Raw genomic sequence first — 25,925 nt, forward strand, 5'->3', positions numbered from 1 at the left:
CAATTAGGTGTATTTGTTATGTTAAATTACATGGGAAGCATTGTCAAATCAGGAATATTAAGCCTTCTTTATTTTGCGTTTGTATAGGTGTGAATATACGCGTTCCAAAAATTACACAAAGTTTAAAAAATTCTGTATCCTGGTACAATGTTAGTAGTCATTATTTTAAAACGTATGTCACAAAATGAACCAAATTTACTATCAGTTGCATCACTTTTTTTTTTGTAGGTGTAGGTGTGAACTTTTTTTTTTAAGAAAAATTTTTTTAACATTGATGTTTGAGAGAGAAAGTGGGGGAGGGGGAAGGAAGGACACAGTGCGAGGGTGACAGAGTATCCAAAGTGGTCTCTGGGCTGAGAGCAGTGAGCCCCATGCAGCACCCGAACTCACGAACCGTGAGATCATGACCGGAGCCAAAGTCGGATGCTTAACTGAGCCACCCAGGTGCCCCTCTTTTTTTTTTTTTTTTTTTAATGTTTATTTCGAGAGAGCGTGCGCATGTGCGCACCCACATACGTGGAGGCAGAGGGAGAGGGAAAATCCCAAGCAGGCTCCGCGGGGTTAGTTCAGAGCACAATATGGGGCCCAAACCCACAAACCGTGAGATCGTGACCTAAGCTGAAATCGAGAGTTGACACTTAAGGGACTGAGTGCCCCCAAGCGCCCCGCCCCTGCGTGTGAACTCTTATCAGGTCTTTAACTGTGGCCATTTTCAAGTCCGTTGTCATTGACGGTTACTGTTTTGTTCTGATGCTTTTACAAGGAATGTTTCTACAGGAGTGCTTCATCTTCAAGGAGGTTCATGAGAAAGGAATTTGCCAGGTGCTCTAGAATACAGGGATTTGATTCCTTTAAGATCATAACACCGAGCTGGGTAAGAATTTCTAAAACTAATGAAAACCGATTGCTTTAATGGTTTGTCTTCCTGATGTAAAGGCCCCTCGCCTTTCTTCCCCCCCTCTCCTTTTAAGCTCTCTATAACTTAAAACAATTTGGTAACAATGACTGAAGCATTTAGATACTTTTTTCTCTACCTGCACCCTCCAGAATTCTGAAACTCTTATTAAATATTCTCATTTTTCCTGACAGTGTATTTTTGGAGGTTCAGTGAGAATCTGTTCTTTCTGTGTGAGGATATCCAATGCACCTAGCCTCTGCTGCTTTTGATCCACAGCTAATAAAAAGGGATATACTTCAGTTTTGCAAAAGCGCGAGCAAACCCATCGTGAATAATCCCACTCTGGTAGGACAGTCTTCCACGGAGTACTCCTGGCACGATGTGCACGCCGTCATAATGTGCAGCCCAGAGATTTCGTGTATTGGGAAAGACCTCTCCGGAGAGACTCTTCAACCCCAAGGAAAGGCCCTATCAGGGACTATGGACGGATGTTCGTGCTGCCTAACTTCGAGGAACATACGCTTGGATCCACGTATCCCATGGAAGAAGGTGCCAAACCCTGAGTGGACGCACACCGTCCGGGGACCCGAAAGCAAAGATTCCCAGAAGCTGAAACACATGAAGCTGAATGAGACTGCTCTCCCGAGGTGACCATGATGTGGTTCAAAATGGGGTTTGGGAACCAATAGCCAAGAAGGAATTCTTGAGACATTTTCGGTACAAAGGGGTGGTTTTATTAAAGCCAGGGGCAGGGCCCGTGGGTGGAAAGAGCTGCCCCGGGGTTGAGAGGAGTGAGTGATCGTATACTTTGGTGCAGGGGGGGAGGTAAGGACAAGGAAAGTTTCCAAAAGGATTTTTTTTTTTAAGTTTGCTTCTGTTGCGGGTGGCAGTGTGTATGGGGGGGAGGGGGGTGGGGGGTGGGGAGAGAGAAAGACAGCATGTGCCGGAGGGGCAGAGAGACAGATTCTCAAGCCAGCTCTGCACTGTTAGCCTGGAGCCCTACCAGGCCTCGAACTCCCAAACCATGAGATCACGACCAGAGCTGAAATCAAGAGTTGGACTGCCTCACGGACTGAGCCCCCCAGGCGCCCCCCAAAAGGATTTTCATATGCTACAGAAGCCTTACAGGATGCTGGAGACATGGCTACTGTCAAGCTTCGGGTCGTTTGGCCTCTAGCAAGGCAATGACCTAAAGCCCATATAGGGTTCCTGGAGGAGAATGTCCCACTCTGCCTGCCCCAAGTATCCGTCAGCGGGCTGCAGGTTATCAGGGAATTTAATTTTCTCCTTTGCCTTCGTTCCCCACTTCAACTAGACCAGGCCAGTACGCCTTTTTCTTGCTGTCTGTCACTTCCTATTCCTCCCTGTCCGACTGTTGAATGTGCCCCGAAACTCCGATAGGTTCATGATGTTGGCGATCCCTTGGTGTTACCTGTCACAGAGTGTCTTCAGTCCCAGATGCCACTGTTGACGGTACCTGCAGGTCTATGGCGGTTACCTGTCGGATGAGGCTCTCATACCTTGTGTCAACCTTTCTCCAACCACGGCCACACCGGTTCAGCCGAACACTTCCACGTTTGCCGATCGTGTGACATTTGCGCCGCCCCCCCCCCCCCGCCCTCCCCCCACTTTGTTTTCCTTGCCTGAATTCAATCTGTTCCCCTGCGAGGGAGGTACACATGGGCTCCTCCTTCCTTGCAAGGCTTTCAGAAGAGCCCCTTTCAGGACGAGATGGCCCCTCCCGGAATGTCAGGCCGGTTCCTCTGATTCCCGGCTCGGAAAGCTCGCTCGGGGAATCCCAGCGAAAGGATGTGTCGGTAGGCAGACCCTAGACGAGGACCTCCGTGATCCGCGTCGCTTTCCCTCCCGTCTGCAGTGGACGGCGTTGCCACGGGCCTAGCAATGCTCGCACAGCTGGAGGGCAGCGCTGATTGGGAGCTTTCACGGTCCCTGTCACCATCCACGATAAATCACAGGCCTCCCGTTGTCCCACCCCATCCACCCTCCGTGGCCACCTGAGCCGGGGACTTGCAGGAGGCGGCGCACGTGACTGCAGGTAGACCTCCGCGGGGAGAGCTGGTCCACGCCGCGGCCACAGCAGCGAGCCGCCCGACAGTGACCACTCGACTCGTGGGCTGAAGGAGGTGGGGGCAGGTGCACAGGCCTCGGTTACCTGCTTGTGGCAAATACTGCCTGCCGCACCGGGGTCGATGCCTCTGGAGGGGTAGAAATCGGATCGCGCAAAGCCAGCGTGGTCCTTCGTTCAGCTGGCTACCTCCAGGCCTAGGGTCAGGGTTGAGAACCGTAATCCAGTTTGGAATTGTCCTCCTATGTTCGATTCTGCTCCGTATCATTCAAGTTTCGTACCCGTGGCCTGTCAAACCTTTGTAGAAATGACGGACCCGGTAAGGTAACGCGGGCTCAGTGCTCCGAGCTAATCTCCAGATAGAGACTTGGGATGGGCAATGCCTGAGCGTTCTCCCTCCTAACCTTGTCACTCAAATGTGACCTTAAGTGGTTTCTAACTGCTCTGCACTTTCCCTCTGATTTGGGACAGGACAACCAGGTAAAGTCCCAAGGGACAAAAATTACTAAATACAGAGAACTCAACTCTTGATCACTTAACGCTTTTGGAGAAAGATCTTGATTTTTTTTTTTTTTTAATGTTTGTATTTATTTATGAGAGAGAGTGTGCGCGAGCAGGGTAGGGGCAGAGAGACCAGAATCCAAAGCAGGCTCCAGGCTCTGAGCTGACAGCACAGAGGCCGACCAGGGACTTGAACTCAGGAGCCACTGAGATCATGACCTGAGCTGAAATTGGAGGCTTAACCGACAGAGCCACCCAGGCACCCCAAAGGGAAACTTGATTTAGAATGGAGTCAGGAAGGCCTAGAGGGACGCTCTCACACGTGAACGTTCTATCACAGCTTCCTTCGTATTCCCAGGTGGGCCCAAGTTCCCTTTACTGCCTCTGCAGGAGGAGGGTTTTCTCCTTGCCCACCAGTCGCCTGGCAGGTGCGAAACCGGGCACCGTCCTGAACTCTGGCTTTCCCCCAAGAGACTGTGGCTCAAAGTGGCCCCTCCTCGCTACCTCCTTTTCCCTCTGTAACGTTCCTCTCCTTTGTTTTGCAGACTCTGCCTATGGTTCGCAGTAGTTTGGGTGTGCCAAATCGCAATTCTTCTGCTATTCCTGAACAAACTAATTTTGCTGGTAAAATAACTTGCTGTTTTATTTTTAAGCTGAACAGATGGAATGTTCTGTAAATGTCTGTGAAGTCCATCTGGTCCAGCGTGTTGTAGAAGTCCAGTGTCTCCTGACTGCTTTTCTGTCTGGATGATCTCTCCGTTGTTGAAAGCGGGGCACTGAGGTCCCCCGCTGTGACTGTATCGCTGCCTAGTTCTCCCTGGAGCTCTGTTAATATTTGCCTGATACGTCTATGTGCTCTGATGTTGAATGTATCACTGTTTACAAATGCTCTATTTTGGGATCAATTTACTTTTTAACGGTTACATGACGAATTTGTCTCCTGTGACAGTTTTTGGCTTACAGTCTACTTTGATACGTGTACAGCTACCCCTGCTTTGGGCTGTTTGCATAGAATACCTTTTTCCATTCCTGCACTTTTGCAGGAATGTGTCCTTAAAGCTAAAGTGTTAAGTAGGCCGCATATCTATGGCTTTTGCTTTTTTGTCCGTCCGACCACTCTGTCTTGATTGGAGAATTGAGTCCATTTACATTTCATTATTGATAGGTATGAAATTCCCATCACCGTTTTGTGGTTTTCTGTTTATATTTTTAAAACACGTTTATTTCTGAGAGAGAAAGAGACACACAGCACGAGCAGGGGAGAGGCAGAGAGAGAGGGAGACACAGAACCCGAAGCAGGCTCCAGGCTCTGGGCTGTCAGCACAGTGCCCGGCATGGGGCACAAACTCACAAATGGTCAGATCATGACCTGAGCCAAAGTCGGATGTCCAACTGCCTGAGCCACGCAGGCGCCCCTGATGATTTTGAGTAGTGGTATGCTTAGGATTCATCTTAAAGAGCTTCAGCTTAAAGAGCTTTGAGACTCTTTCTTTAAATTTTGACACTTCAATTGTAATATGACTCGGAGTGCATTTCTTTCGATATTTTTGGGAACCCTTCAGGCTTCCTGGCTGACAGCAGGAATTATCCTGGCCTCTCTTCCAAGTTGGTTGATCCTTTCTTCGGTTTGATCTAGTCTGCTGTTGAACCCCTGTACTGAATTTTTCAGGTATCGTGTTCAGTGTGATTTGATACTTTTTAATATGTTCTCTTTGTTGAAATTTTCAGTTTGTGTGTTGTTTAGCCCTCTCCAAGCATCGATGGAACTTAATTTGAACCCTCAGGTAAGTCACTTTAAGGTCATTTTTAACCCTTATTTTCTGAGAGAGCGTGAGCATGGGAGGGGCAGAAAGAGGGACAGACAGAATCCGAAGCAGGCTCCAGGCTCTGAGCTGGCCGCACAGAGCCCGACACAGGGCTCGAACCCACCAACCGTGAGGTCATGACCTGAGCTGAAGTCGGACGCTTAACCGACCGAGCCACCCGGATGCCCCAAAAGAGGAAACGCATCTTTTCAGACGGCTTTGGACGCATGCCGTGCGATGTGGGAACTCCCCTGTAGGCTTCCCTGCCCCCCCCCCCCCCCCCCCCCCCCGCACAAGAACCTCTGAATGCATCTCTGTTCACATCTTCCCCAGATAGGTGAAGTTCACCTATCAAAACAGGAAGACTGGGACACTGGGACACGGTTGGGGAAAAGGACTTTGCCAAACCTGACTTCACTCATGAACTGTGAGAGCAGGAGCTGAGGCAAAATCGAGCGGGACACTAAAGGCACCCCAGTTATCATTCTTTAATGGACTCGTGGCTTTATTTTCATCTCCTAAAAAGTCAAGTTCACAAGGTAAAAACTAGAGAAATGAAAAATCGCTCCTCTGCCTTCTAGAGGTTCCAATACCTCGTGGTAGGATTACTGTCATTAACTAAAAGATTGCACGTGATCTTATCTAGACAGGATTTATACATAGCTTATTGTTCAGGGGACTCCTGTAACAATCGCACAAAATGCCACAGAAACGGGAGGTATTAGGGCGTGTGGCAAAGAGCATCCTCATTGGGCTCCTGATTGTTCTCCTGCCGAGCTGAGGGAAGGGTGATGATCCTGAGGTGGCACCTCATTTAGAAAGGCAAGGTCTCAGTAGGGGACAAGAGCTGATGCTTAGAAAGGTCAGGTGAAGAAAATCCAAATGCAGACTCGTGCCAACAGGTAAGTAGTTTAAGCAGATAGTCAAATGAAAATCCCAAGTGACCAACTAAGCTCTGCTGCTGTCGAGAGTACCTGTTGGATCGAGCTCTTTTACCATTCCTGCAGACATCTTCTTTTAGTAGACTTTTACACTTCGGGTTTGTACAGGAGCCACGGGTGCCCAGACCCTTAGGAAGGATGGTCCTTGTTCTTACTTTCCCCAAACCTGAGCTTTGTGTTAACCCCACACCTATAATTGCTTTTGTTTGTTGAAGTATCTGTCCTTCACAGAACTCTAGAGCTGTCGGTAGCATTTTCGTGGAAATGTGATGTCCATACACATGCGAAATGTCGATTATGCGTACTGTTTAAAAATGACACCGTACTGCAGACACAGAAAGATAGTATTTTATGTATGGTAAAAAGGCAAGTGAGTGAAGCTATACTTTTATTGCATTACTCTTAGTACATCCACAACTATTTCCACCTAAATAGATATTTAAAATAAGCATACACAAGTATTGACTATTATCTACAAATATTTATTGTAACACTTGAATAGAACTACAGGAAGCCCTTGGCACTGATAGAAAATATTGATTCACTGTTAGGTTACAAAAATTTATACATAGCAAAATTTAATGCTCTTTACATAAAAAATATTAGACTACTTAAACAAAACTTTCAAAAATTCTTGGTAATAGCTACCAGAATTAGAAAAGTAAAATTAGGCTTTAGACACTGCCTCTTCTAGAACACTGGACTCTAACAGCACCTCCACTGCTGGAAAAAAAAAAAAATATTGAAGTCTGTCATGCAACAGGAAAACAAAACTAGCTATTCTGGAACTGTTCTACACAGAAGAGAGCTTCTCCCAATTAAAAAAAAAAAAAAAGTCAAGATCCAAATAGGCATTTTGTAGGCATTAACAACAACAAAAAGAATCCAAATGAAATCTTATCCTTGATGTTCAATTTTAATAGCATCTTGACAAAGGTATGCTTCCTTTCATCTTAAGACATTTCTGCACACGTGTATGTTTTAAAATCCAGGAAACAGCCAAACCACAAGTTAATTCTTAACATGAATATACAGAGTTAATCCTATATTATGCAGCCCCTTTTAAAAGCACGGATGCACCCAACGGTTATATGTATCATTTCATAAAGAGCAACACAAAGTTTACCATCACTAATACCCAATACCTCTAATCACTTAATGTTCTGGAACAGAATGATTTAGAAGGCAAGTTTCTTTTGAAAATGGCTTAAACTCAAGGTGGATTTTTTTTTTTTTTTTTTTTTTTTTTTTTTTTTTGCTGAACATCAAACTTTTATTATTCCAGGAATGATGTAGATTTAAAAAGAACTAAATACCAACCCTAATTTAAACTACTGAAGTATTCAAGTCTAGAAAAGTAGGAGGTCTGTGGTCTATTTGTAATTCGGTTTCAGATAGTTGGTATGAAACTGTAAACTTGCTATTGAGACCACGTACAAATGGTTTAGAACGGTGGTCATTTTAATAAGGTAACACTTCTTAATTCAGAAAAACATTTGTGGAACCAAGGGCGATGAGGGATTTGGGGTCTCCTGTTGTAAAATTAAGTTCTTAGAAATTGAAAACAGATACTCATTAAGGCAGAGCTGACATTTATTCCCCAGGAACGACGACGCCACCTGGGCCGTTGGATTAGAGGAAAGCTATTATAGAATTGACTTTGGAAAGCTTGTCGATGGGCCACAATCCAGCTTCCTCAAGGGTAGGTGGAGCCGAATTAGAGTTATCAGCGTTCTTGAAAAATAGATTTCCGACTGGATCGGGAGAGGAACGGGTCCTGGACCTAAAGGGTAGGGACGGCAGCTAATTGAAACAAAGAGTTCAAGCGTGAAGACTCACATGGTCTCGGAACCCAAGTTTAATAAATGTCAGCTGTGGGAAATGGTACTCTATTCCCTACCCAGGTAAACCCCGCGGACAGAGGGCACACGTGAATTTACGGTCACACTGCTTCGTGCCGGCCCCTCGGCGGTCCCGCTCCAGCGGTATGCCACGTGCCCGTGGCCTCGCTCTCGCGGGAGGCTTGCTCTACGGCTAAGTGGGAACAGGCCACCTATCTCAGAAAGCTGAACCATCGTTTTGTCCAAGTGTTGCCTTTTAAAATGGCTGACGTGAAGCCTCCGGTATCTGCGCTAAAGAAAAAGACTGGCCTCCTGGCAGGTGTTCCTAGAAATCCCTCCCAGCAGCTCGAGACAGACAGTGAAGTGTTTGTACCTCTACATTAGTTTGGTGGGGGGTAAGGGCGGGGGGCGGGGGACACATCTGGACGGCAGAGCAGCTGTCTGTGGATTTGTCAGAACTGTCACTTCGGCGGCGGTAACGCTCTGGCAAACGTTTATGTGTAAGAATTGAGTTGTTCTTTGGACCGAGACTGGATATCCTGCAGCTCCTGCTCTTCCTTTGCTTTGATATCCTGGCAAGCCTGCATTTTGCTGGCGTCCTTTAAGTAAGCCCAGTTAGAAGACAGTATCATGAGGAAGTGGATCTGGAAGAGAAGGGTGCGCATGATGGCTAGTGAGCATGGCAGAAGGCAAAGCGAGCTGCGAGGCAGGTTAGACGCTCCCGACTGTAAAAAGGGAGAGGGTTATTCTGCGTTAATACTCGTCGCGCGAGCAGAGCCGTCGGAGCCCGGCAGCGAGCTCCACGAGGACGCTTACGAGTAAGAGGCGGAAGGAGAGTTAGTATACCGACATGATGAACTGGAAAACATGGCCCAAGTTGCTGTTAAGAAAAAGCAAACAGGAAGCGGTGTGTGTGTGTGTGTGTGGTGGTGGGACCGTGGGGGGCGGGGGGGGGGAGTCATTTTAAAAACTCGCGCAGACGTTCAGAAACACGGCATGTGCGGAGTTGGAAATAAGTGTAGTGCAAGGTTCTAGCTTGTCGGTGGCTAAAAACCAGTTCCCCAGAGGCCTCAAAGTGAACGATGTGTATTTTGAGTAGATGCGAAACTACACACGTAACACGGAAAACTTACGCGAATGTCAAAACCAATAGAATTAGGAGCTAGACGCAAACAAGCATGCGGTCCGCGTTAACACGTTTTGAGCCGGGAAGCTACCTCTTCCGTTGGGTCACGGCCCTTCCTGCCTGTCACAGAATGGAAGAATCCTCATCCTTGACACTTCATGTAGCAAACACTTCTTTCCCACCTAGTTTCCTGGTCTTCCCTGCAAAATCTACACCTCGAGTTCCTCCTCTCTCCTGTTCAACGTAGCGGAGGCTTTCCGACGGCAGGCACGATTGCTCTTGCCGTTAAAATCTTACGTGCGGGTTGAGAGCGGGCTACGAGGAGTCGGTCACTGCTCGCCAAAACACAGGGGCAAGGTTACCCATCCTGTGCCTCCGCAAGGGAGGGCTGTGGTGTGCGGAAAGAAGAACCCCCCCCCCCCCCCCCGGTAGAAACCTCTAGCTGACTTACTTGAGGGGCACGTATGGGGCAGTGAACCGGGGAATCAGCAAAAAATTTTGTAATCAACTTTACAATAGGTCCTTTTTTTTTTTTCCCAGAGTCTAACACAACAAAATGCAGATCAGAACGGATCTGTCTTCCATCTCCTGTGGAGCACTCCTGTTGGTTATCAAGCAAGCAAAAATAACGGAAAATGCAGGTATTACAGAGTGTTAATACTTCACTTAGAGATACCCCTCAAAGGTCAAGAAAATTCTTTTTTTTTTTTTTACCGGATGCTCACCCAATGCCAGTAAATCACTGAATCCTTTTCACACCGTGGAAATAAGCCAGATCTCACGGTTTTGTAATTCACTTAGGGTGAGACATGTTATTAATCTACAAGGCAAAGTGAGTCGACTAAAGCTATGTACAAATGACTGTAGCAAAACGGTAGCATCTGACTCTGCTTTCATCGGGGGCGGGGGAGGGGGGGTGGGGTCAGTGATCTTTCAGGCTACCGCGCAGAGCTGTCTAAAGCTCCTTGTTGGACTTAGGCAATTTAGAATTTAGTGCAGCAGTCTTCCCGACTCTTAAACTTCAAAACAGCATAGTTATATGTAGTAGCCATCATGTAGATCAGCTGGTGGGAGAGAACAAACAGGACAGTGAGATACAGGTGGTCAGGGCCGGTGCCCGCTCAGGCCCCGGGACTTTCTTTGTCCCCCATTTGCCACCACACAGCTTTTCCTGCGTGCCACACCCCCCCCCCCCCCCCTTCTCGTACGCACCGCTGGTCCTCACCTCCGCCCTCAGTACCTTTATTAGGAAGACTTGGCTGGGTCCGCAGCCTGCCGCTGGAAGCTAAAGGCCCTGTTTCCCCTCGTCTCCCCCCACCCTGCCTCCTCCACGCCACTTAGTCCTCTTTGTGCCTGTGTCTCTGCGAGAGAACAGGTGGCCAGCGTGATTTTGACAGGCCCTTCTGAGTTTTCAGGGGCTCTAAAGAGCACGTGACGTTTCCTTCCTGCTCCCCGCATCTTCGATTCTGAAATCACAAAGCAGGCCCTCGGGCATTACACCCGGATGCGCGGACGTACATGCGCCCCCACAAGATTTGCAGGGTCCCTATCTGCAACTCTCCTCCCATGCTAAAGTGACTCTGTAACCCCCCCCAAATCACTGCTCGGGGCACTTTCACAGGCACCGGTGGGCAGGCCGCACCGGGGTGACGACGGGGTCTCCCGACTGTCGTCGACTGAGGCACCGTGCTGCGTGCTTTCCTGGTTCGGACCGTACACGAGTGTCCTTTCTGCGGGCGGGTTCGTGCCGGGGTTTTTTTTGTTTTTTTGGCTTTTTGTGATTTTGCTGTGCACCTGTTTCCTAACCGTTGTGCCGAATGAAGTGTTCTCAAAAGTCTCGAGCCAGCAAGAGGGCCCCCGAGGTGCCACCCGAGCTTCGGTCAGGGAGGAGTTGTACTGCGGTTCAGTGATAATCAGTATATACCAAATAACTGTCTTTAAACAGAAACTCCTAAAACAAGGTCATGTGTTCATCAGCTGGCCGAAAGCGAACCCCCGGTCTCCCCGCAGAACAGGGGCTCAGTGTTTAAGGAGACTTGACAAGAACATCAGTACGTGCATCTATGTGTATATATACGCATTTCCGGTTGGAAATTAACCTTTCCTGGCAAAGAAATCAGTAAATGGCTCACGTGCAAGCACGCGCTAGGCCAGCCCGGGTGTCTTGTCCCCCCAGAATCCAAATTCCACTACCCTCCAGCAGTGCTGCGTCCCCGAGTTGTCTGCCAGGAGCTAGACTAGGCCAGCCTGGGGCCCGATACTCACCAGGGCGATGACGGTGGCACCGGCTCCGGCGCAGGCCACAATGAACAGGTGATAGGACACGTAGAACTAGAAAAGAACAGGGCACCATGTGAGCACTGTATGTGGAAGGACGGGGCCTCTGCCCGTTCGCTCTCCTCGATGGGCAGCGGCCAGGCTCCGTGCCAGCGTGCACGGGTCTGGGTCATAGCCCGGCCGCGCCACCACACGGGAAGCTTCAGAAACTGCTGCTCAGGCCGTGCCCTCCACTAGTCTACACCGGGAGTGGAATTGCCCTCCGGGACTGCCCCGTGGAGCCATGTTTAAGAACCCCTGCTGGGAGCCAGTATGGACCTTACATACTGGCTAACGATGGAGGCAGGGGCTGATGCTAGGAGTCTCTTAAATATGCAAGCTCCCACTCGTGCATTTAAGAATGTTCTTTTATAGACAGTTATAAACCGATGCCTAAAGAATATTCTGAGGTCTGCTTTTAAACCAAAGCGGGTTAGGATTTATTTACTGCCAGTTAAGGCTGAACAAGAGATGAACTGTGACTAGATTGATAGAAATTGGGCTTAGATACAGGTTCAAGGAAATCTTTTCAGTGGAAATTAATTTGCATTTGTTCTGTGATAAATGTCCTACTTTGTGAAGGTGAAAGAAGGCTGTGGCATGTATTTCCAGATGTGCAGGATTCAAATTCTTGCCCAAAGAGACAGCTCTCAGTCCATTTCCCATGGTCCAGCCAGCTAGGTGAGGATCCTTAGCGTTTTCTAGGTCACAAATGGCCGAGTGCTGGTGATTACGTACAAGGCCGTCTACAAAAAGCTCTCCTTCCTAGCATTTGCACTGGCTCTTGCTTTGTCTACGGCCAAAAGCCCTTTCCTCAGCCTGCTTTGCCAGGTGACTGCTCTAGGCCCCCTGCCGGAGAAGGGTTTACCTCATTGGTGTTGCAGATGTTCTCCAGGGCAGAGCCACAGATTTTTCCTGGGAAAGCATTCCAAGGGATGATACCTGTGAAGTGAATCCCAACACAACGTTCGTCATTATCAGCACACACGGCAGTGCCCCGGGCTCTCGATGGTCCTCACCACTTGGGTTCCAGTTACAAGGTAATCAATCATCCACTCTGTTCTTCATCGACACTTGCCCTGTCTGCCCTCGGCAGACCAGGCTTTTTAGAATCAATAGCAAGTCCTCCTCGGACAGGAGGACCAGAGCAAAGTCAAGTAGGCCTGAATTGGTTTTTCCCTCCAAATTACGCTTTGTTTAGTTGTGCCGGTATCTGTAAAACCTGATTTCCAAAGCTGTTTGCCCTAGTTCCCACGGATGAACTCTAGTTAAACAGCTGGAGGACAGCCACCCTCGTGAAGCATTTCCTGGTCCGTGGACTTGTTACTGAAGTCCCGAAATGGAGAGTCGGTACACCGAGTTTCAAGGCAGTTATTTGTTATGTAATTTGGATTTTGTACGTCTTTTACAATTGCATTTTACAGTGGTATTGAAAATCCAATTGGAAATTTCAAAAAGGGACACCCCGTGGAGTCTACACCAATTACTGTGTGCCTCTCACTATAACCTTGGCCCTTCCCCGCCATGACACTGCCCCTTGGGTTACTGTTCTGTTCGCTGTCACGTAGTAAGCACATGCTTTTAAATAGGAACGTTACTCTTCTTCTCCCAGGAAGTAAGGAAGGATTTTTTAAAAAGTTGCTTATTTCTTCCCTTCTTGCCATGGGCCAAGAATCAGTCTTCATACTTCAGGGGAAGGGGAAAAGACAAGTCTCCACAGTGCTTTCATATACAGAAGACTGAAAAATAAGGTCACCGAGGGCCAAAAAGTTTTAGGGAAAGTATTTACTAAGGCAATACACTCTGTTTTCAAACCCTCAGCAAGACCAGTGTGGTAGAACCTTGGTCTTTGTGAGAAAAGAGTAGTGCAGTGGGCAGTGCCGGGCAAGCTTCTGGTTATGTTGGAAGGAAAGATGTTGAAGCCCGGCCCCATGGGAAAAACAAGCAGCACAAATGAAATGGTCCTCTCTCCCCGGCAATCTTCACTGCAGTTTTAATGAAAAGTTCTTTCTCCCCACCCCCCCGTCTCGCGGTTTCTGCCAAGAACAGGATTTCCTACCATCTCGGCTAAGAAGCACTAATTAAACTCCTTACTTAGGAGGCCGCCTCTCAATTTCATTGACAGGAGGGGCAAGGGCGCCTTCTGGGGCTTGGCAAAATGACCCAGCCTTAGCTGCCTGCTGGGAGGATCCCATTCATTAGAAAATAGGCTTCAAGGGGTTTCCAACCACCGGCTTTGACAGAGTTCAGTCTGGTGACTTTAAAGTACGTCTGGATTTTATGTTGTTTTCCAGTACAGATAAAGGTTAGTCGTCTTTAGAAGACCGGATCTGAAGAGTGGGCCACAGCAATTAATCGGACTGCAGTGTCTATGCAATATTTTGGATGGAAAGGGGAGCGGTACAAAATGGGAAACAACTTGAAAAACAAGTCTGTAGCCTTTTGAGATCCAGGAGTATTTTCTGATCATAACACACAGCTCCTTTATAAAGCAGTTGGAAAGGGTTCTGTCGCCACGTAACCAAAACTTGAACTACAACGAAGAGCCTAAGTGAGGTTTCCCTCCAGAAGACAGAGCACAGGTTAAGAGCATACACTATACGAAGAGAAGAGTAAATGAAACGGATCACGATGATTAAAAAGACGGCCCTAGAACAATTAAGGTCCAGGCCTATGCACAAGAGGAGAAAGGGTCGTCTTGGGCGTTAGAAGGAAGTACCGTATTGCCGGATGTCCACGCAGATCTGCTCCACGCCGGCCGTGCCGTTGGTCTGGGGTGACCTGATGACTTCGCAAGTTGACCATATGTTGTAGAACATGAACACGGGCACCGCAGAGAAACCAAACACGCCGAGCCAGGCCACTCCCAGCACGTAGGTGAGGAAAACGAACTGAACCGAGGAGAAGGAAAAAGAACCATCAGGGACCTGGGTAGCGTGCAGGCCCCGGGAGGAATGCTCACGTAGTTGGGGCCGGATACCGGACCTGTGGGATGCATTCCCGGCACCGCCTGGGCCCCCGGAACGACAAGGCAAAGTGAGGGGGGGCGGGGAGAGAGAAGCGAGGGCTGGGGCAGGGTGGGCACGCTCTCCAGAGCTAGAGGATGGAGAATGTTACAGCCCGAAGCCACCACCGCCGCGGCTGTTCAGGGCCCTCGCTTCCCTAACGAGGACGTGAGACGCCAGGAGGTGATCTCCCTTGTCCGAGATTCCAGAGCCAATCCGAGCATCAGGTACGAGGGCATCCCTAAGTATCGGTTCCACACTTACCATGGGAGAGTGGTGGAGGCTTGGACAGGCCACTGAATTCTAAGCTATCAGTTTCTCAAAAATTGCCTTTATTTCACACAACATATGGGCAGTCACTCACCAGTGCTACAGCTACAGGAAGCCCTTTCTCAAAAGGAAGCGTGCTAGGTTCAAGATCCTGCGAATTCACTAAAAGCGTGAAGTGTCTGAACCTTTAAAATAGCCTTGAACACAACCTTCATGCACAGTAGAAGATAAAATTCTCATTTCCCTCTACTTTCCTTCCTAACCTGCCTTGGCTACCAGTTTTCAGAGAACTTTGAAAGGCTGTTCCAAAAACGTCACGTCCCGGTATTCATATTTTCAGAATGCGCACCCACGGAGCTCGTGGGCAACGGTTTAGAATTCTAATTTGGCTTTTAAGCCGATGCCGAAGACCCGAAGCTTCCCTCGACTTTGCATACTGCAGGAACAGAGCGGGCTGAGCCCCGATCAGCCTGGGGGGCCAGCTCCTGCTGGTCCCAAGCCCACGAAACTGCAGAAATAAGTCACTCTTATTCAAGGGCGTTTCTAGCCTCAGGAACATTTGCATTTCTAAAGAGCTCCAAAGAAGCCGATTTCAGCAGTTTCAGTGCTCACGGATGGGCTACTCCCGACTAGGCTTCCTTTTCTTACCCTTCCCAAGAATACTTTCTTTCTAGTAACACCACAGAGACTTGTAAAAGGGCTGGGGGTTCCCGGCTTGGTTAACCTTTCAGCTGTGGTCTGGACTCCAAAAGGTAGGCCAGGGCCCGGGGGCCAGCGCCCCCTCGCGGCCCGTTCCCGTCATGGCGGCCTGAAGCAGGCAGAGTCGCTTTCTCAGTGCCCCAGGCCTTCTAGGGAACCAAGGGCAGCTTTGCAGGCCCCGGCTTCCAGGTGGGTGGAGCACATTGAGCTTCTGCACCTCACCCGCCATGTTGCCTCCAGCTGTCATCAGGCCTCCCCACCGAGGACTTCTTGACGTGCCCCAAGGCAGGGCCGTTCCACGATCTGCTTGAATGTACAGTCAGACCCCCGCGGTCCTGTGGTTACGCTCCTGACGGAGCTCGGGACGCTCCCATTGGGCTCTGCACTGAGAGTGCAGAGCCTGCTTGGGATTCTCTCCCTCTCCCCATCGGCCCCTCGGCCTCCTGCTCTGTGCTCTCTAAAAAAAAATAAAATAAAACCCCCACAACTCATTTAGGCCCTTGTTCTGTGAACCTGACGTGAAACAGCCACCCTGAGGGGCACCCAGGTGGCTCAGTCACTTAAGCATCCGACTTCGGAAAGAGTAAAGGGGCACAGACAGGCTCGGACTCCCGCAGGACCGGTGTCCACACTGGCATCGCCTCTGGCGGCCCTGCCCTGAGACTGTGACAGCGACCGCCCGGTCTCAGTCGTGCTGTGGGAATTAGGGACCGGCCGGGCCCCTGATGCAGCACAGGCCGGGGCAGAACCAGAGGGGCTGCCTCAGAAACTTCCAGAGCTCACCGGGTAAGAGATGCCAGCCGCAGGTGCCACTTGCCATAGGCCGTGGGCTCCGAGCACAGGAGGATAGCGAGAGTGACACGGAGGTTGGACCTGAGGTTTTAATAACCTGCACCCTTGGGGGGGGGGGCTCTCCTTGGCCACCTCCTTGAGCCCCATGACATTCCTTACCTCCCTGGTGGTGGTGCCTCCTTCGCTTGGGTCTTCCCGGTAGACCGGGCTGTGCCCCAGGGATCTTTTCCCCTAAAACCTCGGTGTCACCTTGTCCGTACCTGCCACAAGTCTGTCAAGCGTCAGCCCCAGTGTTCCCAGAAACCCCAGCCCAAGTTCCTCGGTGACGCACTAGGTGACTGCCCGTGGACACCAGCAACGGTCTGACACCGAAAGAACAAGCAGCCTCCTCGACGGGCCGCCGGGCCAGAGACCTGGCGCTCATTCCCTCCTCTCACGCTTAGCCCCACACACCAACCCTAGCGTTTGGCTTGCCCCCACTCCGAATGTGTCCCCAGTCCCCGGAGCCTAGCTGGGATCCCCACCGCTCGTCACAGCCTCACACTGGCCTCTCGCTCTCCCTCCCTGCCGTCTGCCGTGCTCTCCTTCCTGAGTGGGAGTCTCCCACTCCCCGCCCCTCTTTGTCACCTCTGTTCGTAGCCAGGCACTCCGGGCCTTTCCCATCTGGTCTGTCCCGTCCCCCGCAGCTGTCATTTCCTCCCTTCTTCACTAGACCCTTCTGGTCCGGCAGGGGCACACTCGTGGCTCCCAGGAGCACCCCGTTCTTTTCTGGGCCTTGGCCCTGCCCCTGCTGGTTCCCAATTCTCCCACCTGAGCTGGCCACAGAGCCCCCCCTTACTGTGCGGGCAGCATCGGTGCCCCACTGCCTTGTGCTCCTGTCTGGATTTCTGTCCCCGGCCTGTTTGGCAAAGGACTCTGAAACTTGCCAGGAACCAAGGGCCAGACAGGGAAGCAGCAGGGACGGTGCATCTCAGTAGTTTCCTTAGGACCAAGGTCGTTCCTGGGATGAGCAGTGGCCATGGCCACCCAGGGTAAGATGGGGCCTCTGCACCGTGCCACGGGGCACACACCTGCTCACGGGGAAATACGCTACAAGCTGTGGTACTCCGAGGAGGAAGGAGGGTTCTTCTGACTGCTGGGCCCCCCCCCTGGCATTTGAAGCCAGACCGTACGTCCTTTCTTCAGCGAGACCAGAAAGTTCCGTCAGCGCCCAGACTCCAGGGAGATGCTTGATGTGAACGCACCATTTACGAACTCAACGTGCCCCACATCCGACTCCATACGTGCCTCTTCCTTCCCAGCCTCTCTGCCCACCACTGAATTTCCTTTGGTGACGCGGCCCTTTGTAAGCCTTTTACCGAGCTCTTAAGCTCTGTCCTCCTCCAGACCAGAGGTCGGCAAATGCCGGCAAGAGGGCGGACGGGGGACAGTTTAGGCCCCGCGGGCCACGTACCGGCTCGGTCTCAACCCTTGAGCTCTGCTGGGAGAGCGTGAAAGCAGCCACCGACGGCGTGGATGTGGCCGGGTGCCCATCATACGACGCTCACCAAAACGTGAATCTGACATCATTTCCATGGATAATTTTCCCCACCAAGTTAAGGACACATAGCCATTCTTAGCTCGTGGGCTGCGCAAAAACAGATGGCAGGCCAGATTGGCCCCACGGGCTGGCGTTTGCTGCGAGCTTCTTGAGGACAAGAGCCTGTGACTAGCACATACCCCGCCGGGTGCTTGGGAGGAGAAGTGCCTGGGACTTCCAAGGAATCGCGACAGTTTATCCCGGCACACGGTCTTTAGGGCCACAGTCCGTGTTCCAAGACAAACGCAAGGGGGCGCGGAGACAACATGGCAGTTCCCTCCTTTCACAGCGAGAACTTTCTATCTGAAAAAACCATCAGGGCCCTGACGGCCTGTATATTCATAAGGGAAATGCTTGGTGCTGCGGCAGCAGGCGTTAATCGTCAGCAAGAATGAGATGTTGGAAATTGTTCCATCTCTGCAACTCTAGAATGTACGAACAACATCCGCGTCGCGGACGCTCGGTCCACCCGCCATCGGCTCATAGCTTTGACCAAATACAAAGGGAGGCACAGGGGCGTGGCCCTGCTTGTGTGTCACATAACCAGAGGCTCGTACTCACCATCCCACTGATGCACCGGCCGCAGGCGGTTGTCTTAAACTCGCCGTGCAGCTCCTTCACGGCGCTGGTGGTGTAGAAGCCTTCTGCCAGCAGAATGATCCCATACAAGAAGAAGAAGGACGCGATCCCGTAGATGACATACTGCACCAGTTGTATTCTGCGGAAAGGAAGGCGAGATCCAGAAAAGGGAAGTGGACCACGGGGCGAGGGCAAGATGTTTGCGCCACCGGAGGGCGACCATGACGGTGGTCGGGTCCCGTGACCCCTCCCATCCCAGCGATGGCTGCCGTGGGCTCATGCGGCATTCCAGGCCGGCCTCCCTGCCCGCGCCACAGCAACCTGGGCCTCTCTCCCAAGGAGGGCCCAAGGGTCAGATGGACAACCTCTCCAGGCAAGGGAGAAGTCTGCCTGGTCAAGGGCAGAGGCCCAGCTGTCATCTTTTAATATGCCCCAAGTCCTGTGCCATGAGGATCAGAATCCTCATCGGGCGCATAAGGACACACAGGCATCGACTGCGAAGTTAAGTGACTCATCCAAGGACACGCAGGGAGGGGCAGAGCCAGTCTCTGAACTCTGCTCCAAGGACCGCATGTTCTTTCCGCCATAGCAAAACGCCTCCCAACCAGGCCTCGTGCGTAACGTTACTCTCACGAGCCCCTAGAGAAGCGCTCAGGGGCTTGTTTAGGGAGGAAGTTGTGCACTCATCTTCTTATCACACGTGGAAGCGTGGGCATGGGGGTTTTCTGATGCTTCTTGGGAGTTTAAGAGCCATCGACTGGGATCACTAGCTCGTTAGATCGGTATACGGCTCCCGGGATCAGTTTTGGTAGGTATTTCTTGGACTTCCTTGCACACAGCTGACACTCAGGGAGCGCCTTGTCCTGGCTGGGGGTCCTTGCCACCTCCCCCACCCCCACACATTCCTGTGGATGTCATTTGCGAACACGGAACAAAACAAAAGACAAAGAAGAAAATTCCCTAAGGACTCTTCCAACATCATTCCATTATTGTTCAATAAAACTTCCTGCCTTTTGCAGCTGGGAGAGAAGCTTCTTCCGGTCACAAGACGCCTAAACGTGCGGTGAGACTTTGGCAGTCAAGGAAAGAGCAAGACCGCACTGAAGGAAATGGAGAAAAGGAGAGTCTCTGCTGGGCCTCCACTGAAAATTCCAGAATGGGCAGCCAGAGACTTGGGGCTAAAGCCCTGAAACGTCCCCTTTTCTGCATCAGAGGATGCTCTGGGATTCGTTCTCCTGGAGGAGGAAGAACACTGCCCCTGCACGCTGAGAGTTGGGGCAAGTCAACAGGGTCCCTCGCACTCAGGGATGGTCCTTTCCCGCAAGGACCCCAGACGGCATCGCTACTTAGGAGCTAGGGAGACGGTCTCTGGCGTGACCACCTTGCCACAGCCCCACCACGTGCACGGCTTGTGTGTGTGTGTGTGTGTGTGTGTGTGTGTGGAGTCCTGTGTGTCCCCCTTGCAGTCCCCGGACGCCCCTGGGGCCAAACGCTCACTGCCTACTTGGCCCTTTCCTTTTTTCCTCCTCTCGTGCGCTTTTTTTCCATCTGCCTGCAAGGAAGCTTGAAGGAAAGCATCCGTTTCCTGCCAGGAGAGCTCACTGGTCTTTTCGAAACCATCACGGGGTAGTTGCATTTGAAATCCGTCTCCAAGGGGAAGCGGGTACTTACACCTCGCTCAGCAAGGCATGGTCGCTGGTGTTGGTGGAGAAGTGTTGCTCGAGAATCGCCACGGTGCCCGCGAGGGCCACGTGCCCACAGCCACAGAACAAGGCGACCCCAGAGAAGCAGAGGATGGTGGCCACCAGAGAGGCGTAGGGGACTCCTCCCAGACACTTGATGCAGCATTCAAAGCAGCCTGGACCCAAAGGAGAGAAAACGCAGCGGTTACGGCACGACGCCTCGGTCTTCATCGCTTACCGCACCTCCGCACAGACGCGCTACCGTGCCCGTCTCCCCTCGCATGCTCTGTGCCTAACAGCTCAACGGGCCAAGGGCCAGCGGGGTCGTGCCCCGCTCTGTGCTGAGCACCCTGGGGCTCCGAGAGGGAACGTAGCTTTAATTTGCTCGGGGTGAGCACAGAGCGGCCAACTGACAAACGTTCTGGAGTAAGTCCCGATTCTAGACCTTCCTCGTTGACCTGGGGCGGGCAGGGCAGGCAGGCGGCTGCTCCGGGGACGCTGAGGGGCACGCACTCTGCTGAGGAGGTCGAAAGAGAGGACGGCAGTGAAGCTCGAGTTTCACGAAGAATCAATAGTGACACCCCCCCCCCACCTCAACCTCGGGGGGGTTTCGAGTACCTCTATTGCCGTAGCAGCCAATGGCTTTCTCCCAGCCTTTGACCTCCTGGGCGACCAGAAGAAGCAGATACAGTAAATCACACTGTTGCTGCGTTCAGAAAAGGGTCAACGTGGTCATTGTGGAAAGGCGATGGGGGTTTGGGGGCCTTACAAGTACAAAGTCACCCACGTCCACGCGAGTGGGTCCGCTCAGGTTTCGTTCGTGTCACTCTCGAATGCCCTCAGCTTTCGAATACAAAGACTTCATTCCTCCTCCCACCCTCCCCGGCTTCCACCTGCCTCCTTCCCCAGTGCAGGTGGTGCAGAGTAAGCTCCAGAACTGGTGGGTGACATTTAAGTACTTGAAGGAAAAGGAACAGAGGGAAAAACAGAAAAGACAAAATGAGCATCCATGAAGTGAAATGAAGGAGAAAGAGCCACAATTCATGGTTCATCTTGAGAAGATTTTTCTTCATTAAAAAAACAACAAAACAAAAAAACCAACTCGAGATGTCCAGAAATCTCTTCCCAAGGGGCAGCGCCAGGTGACATTTTCAGTTCGGAGACCTTTACGTTTCGGTTAAAGCAGTGCTGGTCTCCGGGTAATGGGGGTACCTCTCCTGACCTCCCGTCGCTGTTTTAAGTAAATGGCTTGTCTGGGAGATCGAACTCGGACGGCATTAGGATGTTTAACAGCAATCAAGAGCGGTTCACTGCTTCAAGGTGAGCACATTAAGCCAGCTAGGTATTCCCGCCCCCCCGAAATGGTCTTTATAGTAGATAAGAAATGACCCAGCACAAAACGCTGGAGACGGACTTTGCCATTGGGGAGGGCATCTCATTCAAGAGTAGCATTTGCCTGGGGCGCCGGGGTGGCTCAGTCGGTCAGGCGTCCGACTTCGGCTCCGGTCATGATCTCGTGGTTCATGGGTTCAAGCCCCGCGTCGGGCTCTGTGCCGTCAGGGCAGAGCCCACTTGGGATCCTCTGTCCCCTCTCTCTCCGCCCCTTCCCCACTTGCTCTCTCTCTCAAGAGATAAATACGCATTAAAAAAAAAAAGTAGCATTTGCCTAAGCCCACCCCAAGAAGGGACTATAAACCCTCGTTACCACATTTCTCTTCAGTTTGCCGGAAAATAAGAAAGGTCAGGGCTTCATAAGCAAGGGTGCTGTCTTTCATTTCAAAGGATGGCCGGCTGTTGCGATGAAGAACCACGTCCCGGAAGTGGATCGCGCGAGTACGTACAATGGGGACCAGCGCGCAATACGGTTCAAGTTCACTAGCAAGGTGGTACCTTTGAGGGCTTTGGACATTTGAAGTTTGGGAGCAAGGGCAACAGACTTCCGTCTTAGTCGGTCATACAACTTTCTGGGGAATGAGGGGAGGAGGGGGGAGAAGGCGGCAACTGGAGGTCCAAACGGTCTCCAGACCCGGCCCAAGCAAGACAAACTATGATCCTCAGCCTCGTGGCCCGTTACGTAAAGAGCAAGGAGACCCGTGTGTCATAGCTGTCGCTCACCGCCTCCCCCGTCCTCAGCCCGTTGGGGGGTGTGATGAACAAGATCGACGGCAGCTTCCCTGGCTAACAAGTGGTGTCCACTCCTCACCGGACACAGCTGTGTGGCCTTGGGACTGTGCTGTCCAGCACGGTAGCCAAAAAAAGAAAAAGAAAGAAAAAAAAAAACAACCCAGTTCCTCAGTTGTACTAGCCACGCGTCACATGCTCAACAGCCACAGAACGTTCTCTCATCACAAAGCACGGCTTTGGAAGACCCGTTTTGACTTGCCACGTATTCTGTTCTCTGTAAGGCGAGCTGGGTTCTGAGTTCTACTTTGGATTTCACGAAGTCGGTGCTGTGGGAAGGCCCGGGTACAAATACAAAATAGCACGTCCCCCTTGCCTTCAAGGGGACCACACGAAGCCGCAGGCACACAAGTAACGCGATTATCATAGCACAGTGTGACGACGGCGAGTCAGAGACTGCTGGAGAGCCACGGGGTGGGGGGGGGGGGGGCGGTAGCAGGGAGAGGACAGCAGGAGGGGACAGAATTCCTATCCGAGAGGGGTCGGGCACAGCTTTCTGCAGACAGGCCCGGTGGCACTACGGCTCCATCTTGATATGCTAAGCGTGACGAGGAAGGCTGCCCGAACAACTTATTTCTTCAATTACTCCCAAACGTATACTCCAGATACCCCCGTGCGGTGGGTCTAGTTTTGGAAAAGCAGTCACCACGCTGGGCATCGTGGTTCCACACACACAGACGAATCTCCCGGGGACCCTGCTGGCCAACGTGAGGAGAAGCTTGTGGAATCCGCCACGGGAAGAATTTACAGGAAACAACACGGCTGGATGAAGGGTAGGTCTTCTCCCTTGGCTGGTCAGTTGCACGCTAAACTCGCACGTGTGGTGGCTATCCAACCTTCTATAAATGGATCACCCCCACTGTACCTTCTCTGTCAGTCTAGAAGCTAGCATCTTCAGACACGGGCAGTCTGGTCATATGCCACACACTTACCCCAGAGAAACCAAGACCGACCTGAATACGTTTTCTAAATGTGTTTTCTAAACGTTAACAGCATCTCCGACCGGCAACACAGGCGGGTACGGCTGTGGCAGAGGCGGTCATGATGGCGACACGTGCTCGGGCCAGCCTCACCGGCACGCGACCTGTGCTCTCACAGGGCCCCGTGCTCGCTTTCATGCTGTTGCTGCCATCTTGAAGTTCAGCAACCCGACTCTCTCGAGGGACTAGCGGTGTGCTAGAAAGAATGACTTCTCCCTTCCCTCTGGAGGGAGGCGCCAGTCCCCCCGTCCTAACCCCCAGAGGCAAGGCTCAGCGTTCTCCTCGACCGGGGGTCGGCAGACGACAGCCTGTGTTTTTGTAAATAAAGTTTTATTGGAACACGGCCGTACCCATCCGTTGACGGACTGCGGCTACTGCTGCCCCACCATGGCACCCCTGAGGAGCCCGGACAGGGAGCGCGCGGCTTACAAAGCTTGCGACATTCACTAACCATTTCCAGAAGGGCTCGGCCGACCCGCCCCGGGGAGCAGTGGGGCCGAGAGGGTGCTCCCAGCACCAGCGGCATCGGCATCACCTCTCAGCAGACAGGAAAATGCCAACTCCTGCAACTCACCCCCGAGCCACCGAAGCAGAAGCTCGGGGGGTGGCCCCGGCGATCCGAGCTGAACAAGCCTTTTGGGGTATCGTCACGTACGCTCCAACCGGAGAACCCCTCGAGAATCACGCGAGCTCTTTACTGTCTCCCCACCTCCACCAGAGGATTCCTGGCTTCTGGCCAAGACGGCGTAACGGGGAGCTGATTTATTCTCCTGCCTGAAACAATTAAAAAACTGGACAAAAGATAGGAAGCAACGGTCTTCAAGGTACGAGACGGCAGGCTTACGCAGAACCACCCGTGGCTTAAGAGTCAATTGGTAAAATAAATGCTCAGCGGAACCAAAGAACCAGGGCTCGCTCCAAAAAGAGAAACTCTTCCCCCGTAACCTGGCTCTTATTTCCGTTACTGGGGTCTCTCGAAGGCCTTGTTTAACCGAAGCTGTCGGTTAAGCGGAGTAAGAGCTCCGGGCGGGGACGGCAGCACTGGGAGGAGGGAGCGGCCCGTCCACTCCTTCATTCCATCTCATTCCACGAGTGAATATTCAATGCTCCCCAGGTGTCTCCAATGTCCCAAGCGTGGGGCTGGTGGGCTAAGATGGGCACGACACACCCTGTAACGGAGCTCACGGGCGGTGGGGGGAGAGCGACATTCACCCAATGGTTTACCCAGAAGTCCTAGGAGAGCAGACGGGGGGGGGGGGGGACGAGGTACTGAGGCTTGGGGTGGGGCGCAGCGACGGCTTCCAGAGCCTAAATACGAAGGGTGGATTTGAACTCATTTGGTAAAGGGAAAGGATAGGTGCCAGAGGGGGGCTCCGGGAAGCAGGCAGATGGCAAACAAAAGCTCTACGGTGGAAAAGGGCAGGGCGCTTTCCCAGGGATGACAGAAGCTAGAACAGAGAGGCCGGAGAGGGCAGCGGAAGGAAGGCAAGGAGGGGTCTGTCGGAGCTTGACCCCTTGGGGCTTTCCAGGCTGCGTTAAAGACTCTGGACTTGATGCTCCGAATCAGGGGAAGCCACGGAGCACTTTTATCCGCAGGGAACAGGTTGGGGTCGTAAACCCTCGCTGTTCCTCCAGCGAGGCGTGACCAGAACGGGGCTAGGCTTTTCGAACACACGTGAGTTCCGTTTTAGGCATGCTGAGTTTGAGGCGACTGCTTGTCACCTCAAGGGAGGCTTTCTGGTGGGCGAGCGGATTCGTGGGTCTGTAAGGAGCTAAAGAGGGACGCCGTCGGCTTCTGTTGGATGGCAACGAGAACTTTCTGAGGCCAACCAAAGCCCCGAGTGCGCCATTTATAGGTTGAAAGCAACTTAGACCCTGCGCTTTGCAGAGCGTGGTCCTTGGATGGGCAAGGTCAACCCCAGCAGGGAGCCGGGGAGAAACACAGGCTCTCACCCCACCCCCACCCCCGATCAGCAAGCCCCCAGGTGATCTGTGCGCAGGCAAGTCCGAGGAGCCCACTTGTGCCAAGAGTCCCATCTCCCCCATGCCGGGGTGGGGGGGGGGTGCGTCCCGCTTTTGTGCGCCGTCCGTGTTGGGGGATTTCTCCCTAAGAGGCGGCCACCGGACCCGGCCAGAACACTCTAGCCACCTGCCAATCAAACGCAAGTTCCAGGGTCTGCAAGGAAGCAAAACAAAATGTTCCAAGTTGCTCGGCGGGCCTTCCAAAGAGTACAACGGGAGCGCCTTCTCCGAATCAGAGGACCGCGGAGCGCCGCCGAGGGAGGTGCCTGCTTCTCTTGGACGTTCCTGTAAATGCACGGACTGAGTTTTCCCAGGCTTCAAACCGGCCGTGACGTTGGGTTCAACGCGCACCAGAAAAAGCAAGGAAAGCATTTTGTGATGACTGTGATCGGCTCATGTAAAAAAGGGGGGGGGGGGAAACAAAACCAAAACCAAAAAAATCAAAGCTAGGGTTTCTAGCACATTTTACTAGTGATTGTCGGTGCCTCTCTCCAACCGCTCCCCCCCCCCCCCGCCCCAAACTTCTGTTAGGTTAATAACGTCTTAAGCCTTCATTTAACCAGGCTCTGGCCAAAGAGGTTTTTAGAATTTGATTCACACAAAGACTCCAGTGTGCGTTAGC

The 25,925-nt window shown here is 51.9% G+C and overlaps 1 protein-coding gene across 3 annotated transcripts in view; it reads right to left on the minus strand.

The window, feature by feature from the left end:
* Window positions 1–6,597: 6,597 nt before the first annotated feature.
* GPM6B (glycoprotein M6B) overlaps window positions 6,598–25,925 on the minus strand; it is a 147,577-nt gene continuing 128,249 nt past the window's right edge. For 2 of the 3 annotated variants that reach the window (XM_042974753.1, XM_015541036.2), the window contains exons 2-7: window positions 20,110–20,296; window positions 18,421–18,577; window positions 14,234–14,405; window positions 12,383–12,456; window positions 11,464–11,529; window positions 6,598–8,716 (exon numbers count right to left, since the gene is read on the minus strand). In XM_042974753.1, coding sequence (XP_042830687.1) covers window positions 8,567–8,716; window positions 11,464–11,529; window positions 12,383–12,456; window positions 14,234–14,405; window positions 18,421–18,577; window positions 20,110–20,296 — 806 coding nt within the window. In that variant the 3' untranslated portion in view covers window positions 6,598–8,566. Of the gene's footprint in view, window positions 8,717–9,661; window positions 10,263–11,463; window positions 11,530–12,382; window positions 12,457–14,233; window positions 14,406–18,420; window positions 18,578–20,109; window positions 20,297–25,925 lie in introns of those variants that run through there. The other variant, XM_042974754.1, reaches the window with a different exon arrangement.

The sequence above is a fragment of the Panthera tigris genome, chromosome X, assembly GCF_018350195.1.
Source record: "Panthera tigris isolate Pti1 chromosome X, P.tigris_Pti1_mat1.1, whole genome shotgun sequence".
In the NCBI taxonomy this organism is placed as follows: Eukaryota; Metazoa; Chordata; class Mammalia; order Carnivora; family Felidae; genus Panthera; species Panthera tigris.